The sequence below is a fragment of the Oncorhynchus keta genome, unplaced genomic scaffold, assembly GCF_023373465.1.
Source record: "Oncorhynchus keta strain PuntledgeMale-10-30-2019 unplaced genomic scaffold, Oket_V2 Un_contig_24196_pilon_pilon, whole genome shotgun sequence".
Classification (NCBI taxonomy): Eukaryota; Metazoa; Chordata; class Actinopteri; order Salmoniformes; family Salmonidae; genus Oncorhynchus; species Oncorhynchus keta.
In genome coordinates, this window is record NW_026283775.1 from 87,284 (window position 1) to 101,982 (window position 14,699).

General features: G+C 44.6%; 1 protein-coding gene across 1 annotated transcript in view; it reads right to left on the reverse strand.

Moving 5' to 3' along the window:
• LOC127921965 (uncharacterized) overlaps positions 1 to 13,385 on the reverse strand; it is a 32,693-nt gene extending 19,308 nt beyond the window's left edge. The window contains exon 1 of the mRNA XM_052505583.1: positions 13,321 to 13,385. Coding sequence (XP_052361543.1) covers positions 13,321 to 13,385 — 65 coding nt within the window. The remainder of the gene's footprint in view (positions 1 to 13,320) is intronic.
• Positions 13,386 to 14,699: the final 1,314 nt, after the last annotated feature.

Consider the following 14,699-nt stretch of genomic DNA (forward strand, 5'->3'; position numbering starts at 1 on the left):
AACCATTCACACACACCACAGAGACACACACACACACCACAGAGACACACACACCACAGAGACACACACACACCACAGAGACACACACACACCACAGAAACACACACACCACAGAAACACACACACACCACAGACACACACACACACACACCACAGAGACACACACACACCACAGAGACACACACACACCACAGAGACACACACACACACACCACAGAGACACACACACACACACACACACACACACACACACACACACACACACACACACACACACACACACACACACACACACCACAGAGACACACACACACACACCACAGAGACACACACACACCACAGAGACACACACACCACAGAGACATACACACACACACACCACAGAGACACACACACACCACAGAGACACACACACACCACAGAGACACATACACACACACACACCACAGAGACACATACACACCACAGAGACACACACACACACACCACAGAGACACACACACACACACCACAGAGACACACACACACACACACCACAGAGACACACACACACACACCACAGAGACACACACACACCACAGAGACACACACACACACACCACAGAGACACACACACACACCACAGAGACACACACACACAGACACACACACACACACAACAGAGACACACACACACACAACAGACACACACACACACACACACAACAGAGACACACACACACACACACACACACACAGACACACACACACACACACACACACACACACACCACAGAGACACACACACCACAGAGACACACACACCACAGAGACACACACACACACCACAGACACACACCACAGACACACACACACACCACAGACACACACACCACAGACACAAGGCTGCCAGTGAACCCTGTGACACAGTGAACCCTGCTGATGCTGATATATTCCGTTTCCCTTCTCTGAATGGCTGGAGGCACGGTCCAAGGGTCGGGCACACACACACACAACTTCTGTTCTTTTTACTAGAACATGAAAAACGGTTTGGATACGAAAACATGGAGAGAGAGAGAAAAAAATGGACTTTCAAAACTTCTGTCAAATGTGTCTCAGACTTGCATTCAATGAGAATGACAGATCTATGACCCATATTTCTATGTGAATTAGGTCGCTCAAAGTTACATATTGCAGCTTTAAACATATAGATATAAAATAATACATTGAAATAGCGACAATAATGAGTAAAAAATAACATGGCTATATACAGGAAGTACCAGTACTGAGTTGATGTGCAGTGGTACCAGGTAATAACATGGCTATATACAGGAAGTACCAGGTAATAACATGGCTATATACAGGAAGTACCAGTACTGAGTTGATGTGCAGTGGTACCAGGTAATAACATGGCTATATACAGGAAGTACCAGGTAATAACATGGTTATATACAGGAAGTACCAGGTAATAACATGGCTATATACAGGAAGTACCAGGTAATAACATGGCTATATACAGGAAGTACCCGGTAATAACATGGCTATATACAGGAAGTACCAGTACTGAGTTGATGTGCAGTGGTACCAGGTAATAACATGGCTATATACAGGAAGTACCCGGTAATAACATGGCTATATACAGGAAGTACTAGGTAATAACATGGCTATATACAGGAAGTACCAGGTAATAACATGGCTATATACAGGAAGTACCAGTACTGAGTTGATGTGCAGTGGTACCAGGTAATAAATGGCTATATACAGGAAGTACCAGGTAATAACATGGTTATATATACAGGAAGTACCAGGTAATAACATGGATATATACAGGAAGTACCAGTACTGAGTCAATGTGCAGGGGTACGAGGTAATTGAGGTGGGCGTATGTATTATTTGTGTTGGGGTGTCAGTACGTGTGTGTGGGTGTCAGTACGTGTGTTGGGGTGTCAGTACGTGTGTTGGGGTGTCAGTACGTGTGTTGGGGTGTCAGGACGTGTGTTGGGGTGTCAGGACGTGTGTTGGGGTGTCAGGACGTGTGTTGGGGTGTCAGTACGTGTGTTGGGGTGTCAGGACGTGTGTTGGGGTGTCAGGACGTGTGTTGGGGTGTCAGGACGTGTGTTGGGGTGTCAGGACGTGTGTTGGGGTGTCAGGACGTGTGTTGGGGTGTCAGGACGTGTGTTGGGGTGTCAGGACGTGTTGGGGTGTCAGGACGTGTGTTGGGGTGTCAGGACGTGTGTTGGGGTGTCAGGACGTGTGTTGGGGTGTCAGGACGTGTGTTGGGGTGTCAGGACGTGTGTTGGGTGTCAGGACGTGTGTTGGGGTGTCAGGACGTGTGTTGGGGTGTCAGGACGTGTGTTGGGGTGTCAGTACGTGTGTTGGGGTGTCAGTACGTGTGTTGGGGTGTCAGTACGTGTGTTGGAACGACAGATGAATAACCAGCCTGTCAGATATGACCCGATTCAGGAAACTGGGTGTATGGTGCAAAGTCACGACTTCACAGGAGACCTGTTTGAATGTAAACATCGTTTTTTATCAAAATGTGTTTTTTTGGCAGAAATGCCTCCTGGAACATGTGAACTTTCATGTGCCTCAATAACAAATGTGTATAACCATCTGTAAATATGAATACAATTGTTAAATGATGAGCCTAGTTGGTTTAGCCACAGACAATGTGAGCAACCTTCCCGCTAGCCATGATTGGCCAAGATGTATACTGGTTAAGATTCTCAGATATTACATGTTTCTAATTTTGACAGAAAGTGGTTTAATTTCAAGTGTACTGTTAGCCAGCTAACGTTAGCTGGCTGGGTTGGTGGGTAGCTAACGTTAGCTGGCTGGGTGGGTTGCTAACGTTAGCTGGCTGGGTGGGGGTAGCTAACGTTAGCTGGCTGGGTGGGTTGGTAGCTAACGTTAGCTGGCTGGTTGGGCTAGCTAACGTTAGCTGGCTGGGTAGCTGGCTAACGTTAGCTGGCTGGGTAGCTAGCTAACGTTAGCTGGCTGGGTAGCTAGCCAACGTTAGCTGGCTGGGTAGCTGGGTAGCCAACGTTAGCTGGCTGGCTGGGTAGCTAGCTAACGTTAGCTGGCTTGGGTAGCTAACGTTAGCTGGCTGGCTGGGGTAGCTAACGTTAGCTGGCTGGGTGGCTAACGTTAGGCTAGCTAACGTTAGCTGGCTGGGTACCAGCTGGCTGGGTTGGTAGCTAACGTTAGCTGGCTGGCTAACGTTAGCTGGCTGGGAGTAGCTAACGTTAGCTGGCTGGGTGGGTTGGTAGCTAACGTTAGCTGGCTGGGTGGCTAACGTAGCTAACGTTAGCTGGCTGGGTGGGTAACGTTAGCTGGCTGGCTGGGTAGCTAACGTTAGCTGGCTGGGTTGCTAGCTAACATTATGTGTGTGATCTTATTCTTCGTATCTCAGACACATTTGCTTGACTAGTTATAGCCATAGAACCTGGTTGGTTAGCTACCTGCAGATTCATGCAGGGTAGTAACGTCATGAGTTGTGATTATGGTCCATTGTTCATCTAGCTAGCTATATGTCTTAACAAAAGACTCCAATCTAATTTTGACAATGTATTGGGTGGCTTGGATGAAAAATGTGCCCAAATTAAGCTGCCTGCTACTCAGCCGTAAAAGCTAGAATATGCATATAATTAGTACATTTGGATAGAAAACACCCGGAATTTTCTAAAACTTTTTGAATGATGTCTGTGAGTATAACAGAACTCATATGGCAGGCAAAAACCTGAGAAAAAAATCCAAAACAGGAAGTGGGAAATCTGAGGTTTGTAGTTTTTCAACTCAGCCCCCATTGAAGATACAGGGTGATATTAGTTAAGTTTCACTTCCCAAGGCTTCCACTAGATGTCAACAGTATTTAGAAACTGTTTTGAAGATTCTACTCTAAAGGACGGGCTCATAAGGGCTCTTTGAGTGAGTGGTCTGGCAGAGTGCCACAGCCTGGGTCTGGCAGAGTGCCACAGCCTGGGTCTGGCAGAGTGCCACAGCCTGGGTCTGGCAGAGTGCCACAGCCTGGGTCTGGCAGAGTGCCACAGCCTCGGTCTGGCAGAGTGCCACAGCCTGGGTCTGGCAGAGTGCCACAGCCTGGGTCTGGCAGAGTGCCACAGCCTGGGTCTGGCAGAGTGCCACAGCCTGGGTCTGGCAGAGTGCCACAGCCTCGGTCTGGCGCGCTCACGTGAAAGGTAGCTGCGTTCCACTTCATTTGTACAGACAAAGGAATTGTCCGGTTGGAACATTAAGGAAGTTTTATATTAAAAACATCCTAAAGATTGATTCCATACTTAGTTTGGCATGTTTCTACGGGCTGTAACAAAACTTTTTTTTAATCTGACACAGCGGTTGCATTAAGGAGAAGTTAATCTAAAGTTCCATGTATAATAGTCATATCTTTATCAATGTTTATTATGAGTATTTCTGTAAATTGATGTCTCTGCAATATCACCACATGTTTTAGAACTACTGAACGTAACACGCCAATGTAAACTGATTTTTTTTATATAAATATGAACTTTATCAAACAAAACATACATGTATTGTGTAACATGAAGTCAAATGAGTGTCATCTGATGAAGATCATCAAAGGTTAGTGATTAATTTTCTCTCTATTTCTGTTTTTTGTGACTCCTCTCTTTGGCTGGAAAAATGGCTGTGTTTTTCTGTGGCTTGGTGGTGACCTAACATAATAGTTTGTGGTGCTTTCGCTGTAAATCCTTTCTGAAATCAGACACTGTGGCTGGATTAACGATAATTTTATCTTTAAAATACTTGTATGCTTGAGGAATTTTAATTATGAGATTTTTGTTGTTTTGAATTTGGCGCCCTGCACTTTCACTGGCTGTTGTCGAGGTGCTAGCGTCCCACTTGTACCAGAGGTTAATACATGTCACAGCCTTAATACATGTTATTAATACATGTCATTAATACATGTCACAGCCTTAATACAGGTTATTAACATATGTTACAGCCTTAATACATGTCACAGCCTTAATACATGTTATTAATACATGTCACAGCCTTAATACAGGTTATTAATACATGTTACAGCCTTAATACATGTCACAGCCTTAATACATGTTACAGCCTTAATACATGTTACAGCCTTAATACATGTTATTAATACATGTCACAGCCTTAATACATGTTATTAATACATGTTACAGCCTTAATACATGTCACAGCCTTAATACATGTTATTAATACATGTCACAGCCTTAATACAGGTTACAGCCTTAATACATGTCACAGCCTTAATACATGTTATTAATACATGTTACAGCCTTAATACATGTTATTAATACATGTCACAGCCTTAATACAGGTTATTAACATATGTCACAGCCTTAATACATGTTATTAATACATGTCACAGCCTTAATACAGGTTATTAACATATGTTACAGCCTTAATACATGTCACAGCCTTAATACATGTCACAGTCTTAATACATGTTATTAATACATGTCACAGCCTTAATATAGGTTATTAACATATGTTACAGCCTTAATACATGTTACAGCCTTAATACATGTCACAGCCTTAATACATGTTACAGCCTTAATACATGTTATTAACATATGTTACAGCCTTAATACATGTTATTAATACATGTTACAGCCTTAATACATGTTACAGCCTTAATACATGTCACAGCCTTAATACATGTTACAGCCTTAATACATGTTATTAATACATGTCACAGCCTTAATACATATCACAGCCTTAATACATGTCACAGCCTTAATATGTCACAGCCTTAATACATGTTACAGCCTTAATACATGTTACAGCCTTAATACATGTTATTAATACATGTCACAGCCTTGATACATGTTATTAATACATGTCACAGCCTTAATACATGTCACAGCCTTAATACATGTCACAGCCTTAATACATGTTACAGTCTTAATACATGTTACAGTCTTAATACATGTTACAGTCTTAATACATGTTATTAATACATGTCACAGCCTTAATACATGTCACAGCCTTAATACATGTTACAGTCTTAATACATGTTACAGTTTTAATACATGTTATTAATAATACATGTTACAGCCTTAATACATGTCACAGTCTTAATACATGTCACAGCCTTAATACATGTTATTAATAATACATGTCACAGCCTTAATACATGTTATTAATAATACATGTCACAGCCTTAATACATGTTATTAACATATGGTACAGCCGTAATACATGTTATTAATACATGTCACAGTCTTAATACATGTTACAGTCTTAATACATGTTACAGTCTTAATACATGTTATTAATACATGTCACAGTCTTAATACATGTTATTAATACATGTCACAGCCTTAATACATGTTATTAATACATGTCACAGCCGTAATACATGTTATTAATACATGTTACAGTCTTAATACATGTTATTAATACATGTCACAGCCTTAATACATGTCACAGCCTTAATACATGTTACAGTCTTAATACATGTCACAGCCTTAATACATGTCACAGCCTTAATACATGTCACAGCCTTAATACATGTTATTAATACATGTCACAGCCTTAATACATGTCACAGCCTTAATACATGTTATTAATACATGTTACAGTCTTAATACATGTCACAGCCTTAATACATGTTATTAATAATACATGTCACAGCCTTAATACATGTTATTAACATATGGTACAGCCTTAATACATGTCACAGCCTTAATACATGTTATTAATACATGTCACAGTCTTAATACATGTTACAGCCTTAATACATGTCACAGCCTTAATACATGTTATTAACATATGTTATAGCCTTAATACATGTTATCAATACATGTTACAGCCTTAATACATGTTATTAATACATGTCACAGCCTTAATACATGTTATTAATACATGTTACAGCCTTAATACATGTTATTAATACATGTCACAGCCTTAATACATGTTATTAATACATGTTACAGCCTTAATACATGTTATTAATACATGTTACAGCCTTAATACATGTTATTAACATATGTTATAGCCTTAATACATGTTACATCCTTAATATATGTTATTTTTCAGACCCCTAGACTTTATCCACATTTTCTTACCTTAGTCTTATTCTAAAATTATGTTTTGCCTCAATCTACACACAAAACCCATAATTAAATGTTTGTAAATCTATTAAAAATAAAAACAAATATTTACATAATTATTCAGACCCTTTGCTATGAGACTCTAAATTGATCTCAGGTGCATCCTGTTTCCATTGATCATCCTTGAGATGTTTCTAAAACTTGATTGGAGTCCACCTGTGGTAAATTCAATTGATTGGACATGACTTGGAAAGGCACACACCTGTCTATATAAGGTCCCACAGTTGACAGTGCATGTCAGAGCAAAAACCAAGCCATGAGGTCAAAATTATTGTCCGTGGAGCTCTGAGACAGGATTGAGGATTGTGTCGAGGTACAGATCTGGAGATGGGTACCAAAACATTGCTGCAGCATTGAAGGTCATCAAGAACACAGTGGCCTCCACCATTCTTCCATGGAACAAGTTTGGAACCACCAAGACTCTTCCTAGAGCTCAAATTAAGCAATCGTGGGAGAAGGGTCTTGGTCAGGGCGGTGAACAACAGCCTGATGGTCACTCTGACAGAGCTCTAGAGTGACTCTGTGGAGATGGGAGAACCTTTCAGAAGGACAACCATCTCTGCAGCATTCCACCAATCAGGCCTTTACGTTAGAGTGGCCAGACAGAAGCCACTACTCAGTAAAAGGCACATGACAGCCCACTTGAAGTTTGCCAAAAGGCACCTAAAGACTCTCAGACCATGAGAAACAAGATTCTCTGGTCTGATGAAAACAATATTGAACACTTTGGCTTGAATGCCAAGCATCACGTCTGGAGGAAACATGGCACCATCCCTACAGTGAAGCATGGTGGTGGCAGCATCATGTTGTCACTGGGATTCTCTGCCTCTAACCCTATTACAGGGGCTGAGTCATTGGCTTACTGGGGCTCTCTCATGCCGTCCCTGGAGGGGGTGCGTCACCTGAGTGGGTTGATTCACTGTTGTGGTCATCCTGTCTGGGTTGGCGCCCCCCCTTGGGTTGTGCCGTGGCGGAGATCTTTGTGGGCTATACTCGGCCTTGTCTCAGGATGGTAAGTTGGTGGTTGAAGATATCCCTCTAGTGGTGTGGGGGCTGTGCTTTGGCAAAGTGGGTGGGGTTATATCCTTCCTGTTTGGCCCTGTCCGGGGTGTCCTCGGATGGGGCCACAGTGTCTCCTGACCCCTCCTGTCTCAGCCTCCAGTATTTATGCTGCAGTAGTTTATGTGTCGGGGGGCTAGGGTCAGTTTGTTATATCTGGAGTACTTCTCCTGTCCTATTCGGTGTCCTGTGTGAATCTAAGTGTGCATTCTCTAATTCTCTCTTTCTTTCTTTCTCTCTCTCGGAGGACCTGAGCCCTAGGACCATGCCCCAGGACTACCTGACATGATGACTCCTTGCTGTCCCCAGTCCACCTGGCCATGCTGCTGCTCCAGTTTCAACTGTTCTGCCTTACTATTATTTGACCATGCTGGTCATTTATGAACATTTGAACATCTTGGCCATGTTCTGTTATAATCTCCACCCGGCACAGCCAGAACAGGACTGGCCACCCCACATATGCTCTCTCTAATTCTCTCTTTCTTTCTCTCTCTCGGAGGACCTGAGCCCAAGGACCGTGCCCCAGGACGACCTGACATGATGACTCCTTGCTGTCCCCAGTCCACCTGACTGTGCTGTGAGAAACTCCCCAAATACAGGTGTGCCAAGCTTGTAGCATCATACCCAAGAAGATACGAGGCTGTAATCGCTGCAAAAGGTGCTTCAACAATTATTTTTAATACATTTGCACACAGAAATGTAAAATAATTTTCATACATTTTAGAATAAGGCTGTAACGTAAAAAGTCAAGGGGTCTGAATACTTTCTGAAGGCTCTGTACTTTGCCTCTTCCTCCCTAACAGGTCTTCTGTTTGTTGTTCTGCAGTGTGTTGTCGTGGGAGGAGTCTGTGTGTGTTCTGCAGTGTGTTGTCGTGGGAGGAGTCTGTGTATTCTGCAGTGTGTAGTCGTGGGAGGAGTCTGTGTGTGTTCTGCAGTGTGTTGTCGTGGGAGTAGTCTGTGTGTATTCTGCAGTGTGTAGTCGTGGGAGGAGTCTGTGTGTGTTCTGCAGTGTGTTGTCGTGGGAGGAGTGTGTGTGTGTTCTGCAGTGTGTTGTCGTGGGAGGAGTGTGTGTGTGTTCTGCAGTGTGTTGTCGTGGGAGGAGTCTGTGTGTTCTGCAGTGTGTAGTCGTGGGAGGAGTCTGTGTGTTCTGCAGTGTGTAGTCGTGGGAGGAGTGTGTGTGTGTTCTGCAGTGTGTTGTCGTGGGAGGAGTCTGTGTGTGTTCTGCAGTGTGTAGTCGTGGGAGAAGTCTGTGTGTTCTGCAGTGTGTTGTCGTGGGAGGAGTCTGTGTGTGTTCTGCAGTGTGTAGTCGTGGGAGGAGTCTGTGTGTGTTCTGCAGTGTGTTGTCGTGGGAGGAGTCTGTGTGTATTCTGCAGTGTGTAGTCGTGGGAGGAGTCTGTGTGTATTCTGCAGTGTGTTGTCGTGGGAGGAGTCTGTGTGTTCTGCAGTGTGTAGTCGTGGGAGGAGTGTGTGTGTGTTCTGCAGTGTGTTGTCGTGGGAGGAGTGTGTGTGTGTTCTGCATTGTGTTGTCGTGGGAGGAGTCTGTGTGTTCTGCAGTGTGTAGTCGTGGGAGGAGTGTGTGTGTTCTGCAGTGTGTAGTCATGGGAGGAGTGTGTGTGTGTGTGTTCTGCAGTGAGTAGTCGTGGGAGGAGTGTGTGTGTGAAGATGCTACCAGTAGAACAAAAGGTCACTGCAGGTCACCAGCCTCTGTGTTCAAGACATGAGCCACAGACAATTCGACTTGACGTAAGGCAGTATGTGTGTGTATTCTGCAAAGTGACAAATCCGCTCAGCCCTGGTTTTACTGCCTGCCTGCCTGCCTGCCTCTCTCTCTCTGCCTGCCTGCCTCTCTCTCTGCCTGCCTGCCTCTCTCTCTGCCTGCCTGCCCCTCTCTCTGCCTGCCTGCCCCTCTCTGCCTGCCTGCCCCTCTCTGCCTGCCTGCCTCTCTCTGCCTGCCTGCCCCCTCTGCCTGCCTGCCTGCCTCTCTCTGCCTGCCTGCCTGCCTCTCTCTGCCTGCCTGCCTGCCTCTCTCTGCCTGCCTGCCTCTCTCTGCCTGTCTCTCTGCCTGTCTCTCTGTCTGTCTCTCTGCCTGTCTCTCTGCTTCATACAGCAGCAGCTCTCTGTAGCTCTGTTTAGTCTCCAGCAGGATGCCTGTAAATTGTTGACTATAGCCCACACAGCTACAAGCACGTTGACTATAGCCCACACAGCTACAAGCACGTTGACTATAGCCCACACAGCTACAAGCACGTTGACTATAGCCCATACAGCTACAAGCATATTGACTATAGCCCACACAGCTACAAGCATGTTGACTATAGCCCACACAGCTACAAGCATATTGACTATAGCCCATATAGCTACAAGCACGTTGACTATAGCCCATACAGCTACAAGCATGTTGACTATAGCCCACACAGCTACAAGCATATTGACTATAGCCCACACAGCTACAAGCATATTGACTATAGCCCATACAGCTACAAGCATGTGGACTATAGCCCATACAGCTACAAGCATGTTGACTATAGCCCATACAGCTACAAGCATATTGACTATAGCCCATACAGCTACAAGCATATTGACTATAGCCCACACAGCTACAAGCATGTGGACTATAGCCCATACAGCTACAAGCATGTTGACTATAGCCCATACAGCTACAAGCATATTGACTATAGCCCACACAGCTACAAGCATGTTGACTATAGCCCACACAGCTACAAGCATATTGACTATAGCCCACACAGTTACAAGCATATTGACTATAGCCCATATAGCTACAAGCATGTTGACTATAGCCCACACAGCTACAAGCATATTGACTATAGCCCATACAGCTACAAGCATGTGGACTATAGCCCATACAGCTACAAGCACGTTGACTATAGCCCACACAGCTACAAGCATATTGACTATAGCCCACACAGCTACAAGCATGTTGACTATAGCCCATACAGCTACAAGCACGTTGACTATAGCCCACACAGCTACAAGCATGTTGACTATAGCCCACACAGCTACAAGCATGTTGACAACGGTATTTTAATCATTTTAAGCCTCTCTTAACATAGGCCAGGCCCTGTTGTTACCTCATATGCCTTGCATTATGCCTGGTGAGAAAGCACTTCAATTAGCTCTTACTTGCTATTGGTTCAACCATTGGCTCAAAGTACCCAAAGGCAAACATGTTGACTTTATTAGTCCATACAGCTACAAGGATGTACTTCCATGCCAGGTTTATAACCTCACATTGAAGCTTATAGGAGGTCAGAACTGATGTATAAAACAATCTTGAAATGATAATATAATAATAATAATAATAATATATGCCATTTAGCTGACGCTTTTATCCAAAGCGACTTACAGTCATGTGTGCATACATTCTACGTATGGGTGGTCCCGGGAATCGAACCCACTCCCCTGGCGTTACAAGCGCCATGCTCTACCAACTGAGCCACAGAAGGACCACAAGTTAGCGAGAGGTTAGCGATGATCTACTTTAATTTAGATACAAGCATCATGAAACCTCTTAACACAATAAATGTATTTGTCTTGGTGAATACCAGTGTTTTGGGACTCGCTAACCACTCGCTAACTTGCTAACCACTTTTTCCATGTGGTTTTTTCCTTCACGGTCTCCATGAAATGATGACCCCTTCCCAAATATTTGGTCAAATGATTCATTCTTTATTCTGCTCAACTTACCCCACTCCCACCAAAAGGACGAGTCCACAGCATTAAAAGGATAGTTTGCCCCTTTATCTACTTCCCATTCTTCAGATGAACTAACCATTTTTATGTTTCTGCGTTCCGTTTTGAAGGAAGTTGCTAACTAGTGTTAGCGCATTGACAGGAAGTCTATGGGAAGAGCTAGCACGTTAGCATAGACTTCCAGTCATTGCGCTAACGCTAATTAGAATGGGCTTGCGAAACTACCTATAAACTTCCTTCATACTGGACACACTGATGCAGAGACAATATTATCCAGGTGTTCATGTGACTCCTGGGAAGTAGACCACAGGGCCTCATTACCGACATCCAGAAGTAGATAACGGGGCCTCATTACTGACATCCAGAAGTAGACCACAGGGCCTCATTACCCACATCCAGAAGTAGATAACAGGGCCTCATTACTGACATCCAGAAGTAGATAACGGGGCCTCATTACCGACATCCAGAAGTAGATAATGGGGCCTCATTACTGACATCCAGAAGTAGATAACGGTGCCTCATTACCGACATCCAGAAGTAGATAACGGGGCCTCATTACCCACATCCAGAAGTAGATAATGGGGCCTCATTACTGACATCCAGAAGTAGATAACGGGGCCTCATTACCGACATCCAGAAGTAGATAACGGGGCCTCTTTACCGACATCCAGAAGTAGATAACGGGGCCTCATTACCGACATCCAGAAGTAGATAACGGGGTCTCATTACCCACATCCAGAAGTAGATAACGGGGCCTCTTTACCGACATCCAGAAGTAGATAACGGGGTCTCATTACCCACATCCAGAAGTAGATAACGGGGTCTCATTACTGACATCCAGAAGTAGATAACGGGGCCTCATACCGACATCCAGAAGTAGATAACGGGGCCTCATTACTGACATCCAGAAGTAGACCACAGGGCCTCATTACCGACATCCAGAAGTAGATAACGGGGCCTCATTACTGACATCCAGAAGTAGATAACGGGGCCTCATTACCGACATCCAGAAATAGATAACGGGGCCTCATTACTGACATCCAGAAGTAGATAACGGGGCCTCATTACCGACATCCAGAAGTAGATAACGGGGCCTCATTACCCACATCCAGAAGTAGATAATGGGGCCTCATTACTGACATCCAGAAGTAGATAACGGGGCCTCATACCGACATCCAGAAGTAGACCACAGGGCCTCATTACCGACATCCAGAAGTAGATAACGGGGCCTCATTACCGACATCCAGAAGTAGATAACGGGGCCTCATTACCGACATCCAGAAGTAGATAAAGGGGCCTCATTACTGACATCCAGAAGTAGATAACGGGGCCTCATTACTGACATCCAGAAGTAGATAACGGGGCCTCATTACCGACATCCAGAAGTAGACCACAGGGCCTCATTACCGACATCCAGAAGTAGATAACGGGGCCTCATTACCGACATCCAGAAGTAGACCACAGGGCCTCATTACCCACATCCAGAAGTAGACCACAGGGCCTCATTACCGACATCCAGAAGTAGATAACGGGGCCTCATTACCGACATCCAGAAGTAGACCACAGGGCCTCATTACCGACATCCAGAAGTAGATAACGGGGCCTCATTACCGACATCCAGAAGTAGACCACAGGGCCTCAGTACTAACATCCAGAAGTAGATAACGGGGCCTCATTACCGACATCCAGAAGTAGATAACGGGGCCTCATTACCGACATCCAGAAGTAGACCACAGGGCCTCATTACCGACATGCAGAAGTAGATAACGGGGCCTCATTACTGACATCCAGAAGTAGACCACAGGGCCTCATTACCCACATCCAGAAGTAGATAACGGGGTCTCATTACTGACATCCAGAAGTAGATAACGGGGCCAAATTACCGACATCCAGAAGTAGATAACGGGGCCTCATTACTGACATCCAGAAGTAGATAACGGGGCCTCATTACTGACATCCAGAAGTAGATAACGGGGCCTCATTACCGACATCCAGAAGTAGATAACGGGGCCAAATTACCGACATCCAGAAGTAGATAACGGGGCCTCATTACCGACATCCAGAAGTAGATAACGGGGTCTCATTACTGACATCCAGAAGTAGATAACGGGGCCTCATTACTGACATCCAGAAGTAGATAACGGGGCCTCATTACTAACATCCAGAAGTAGATAACGGGGCCTCATTACTGACATCCAGAAGTAGATAACGGGGCCTCATTACTGACATCCAGAATTAGATAACGGGGCCTCATTACCCACATCCAGAAGTAGATAACGGGGCCTCATTACCGACATCCAGAAGTAGATAACGGGGCCTCATTACCGACATCCAGAAGTAGATAACGGGGCCTCATTACCGACATCCAGAAGTAGATAACAGGGCCTCATTACTGACATCCAGAAGTAGATAACTGGGCCTCATTACCGACATCCAGAAGTAGATAACGGGGCCTCATTACCCACATCCAGAAGTAGATAACGGGGCCTCATTACCCACATCCAGAAGTAGATAACGGGGCCTCATTACTGACATCCAGAAGTAGATAACGGGGCCTCATTACCCACATCCAGAAGTAGATAACTGGGCCTCATTACTGACATCCAGAAGTAGATAACGGGGCCTCATTACTGACATCCAGAAGTAGATAACGGGGCCTCATTACTGACATCCAGAATTAGATAACGGGGCCTCATTACTAACATCCAGAAGTAGATAACGGGGCCTCATTACCGACATCCAGAAGTAGATAACGGGGCCTCATACCGACATCCAGAAGTAGATAACGGGGCCTCATTACTGACATCCAGAAGTAGATAA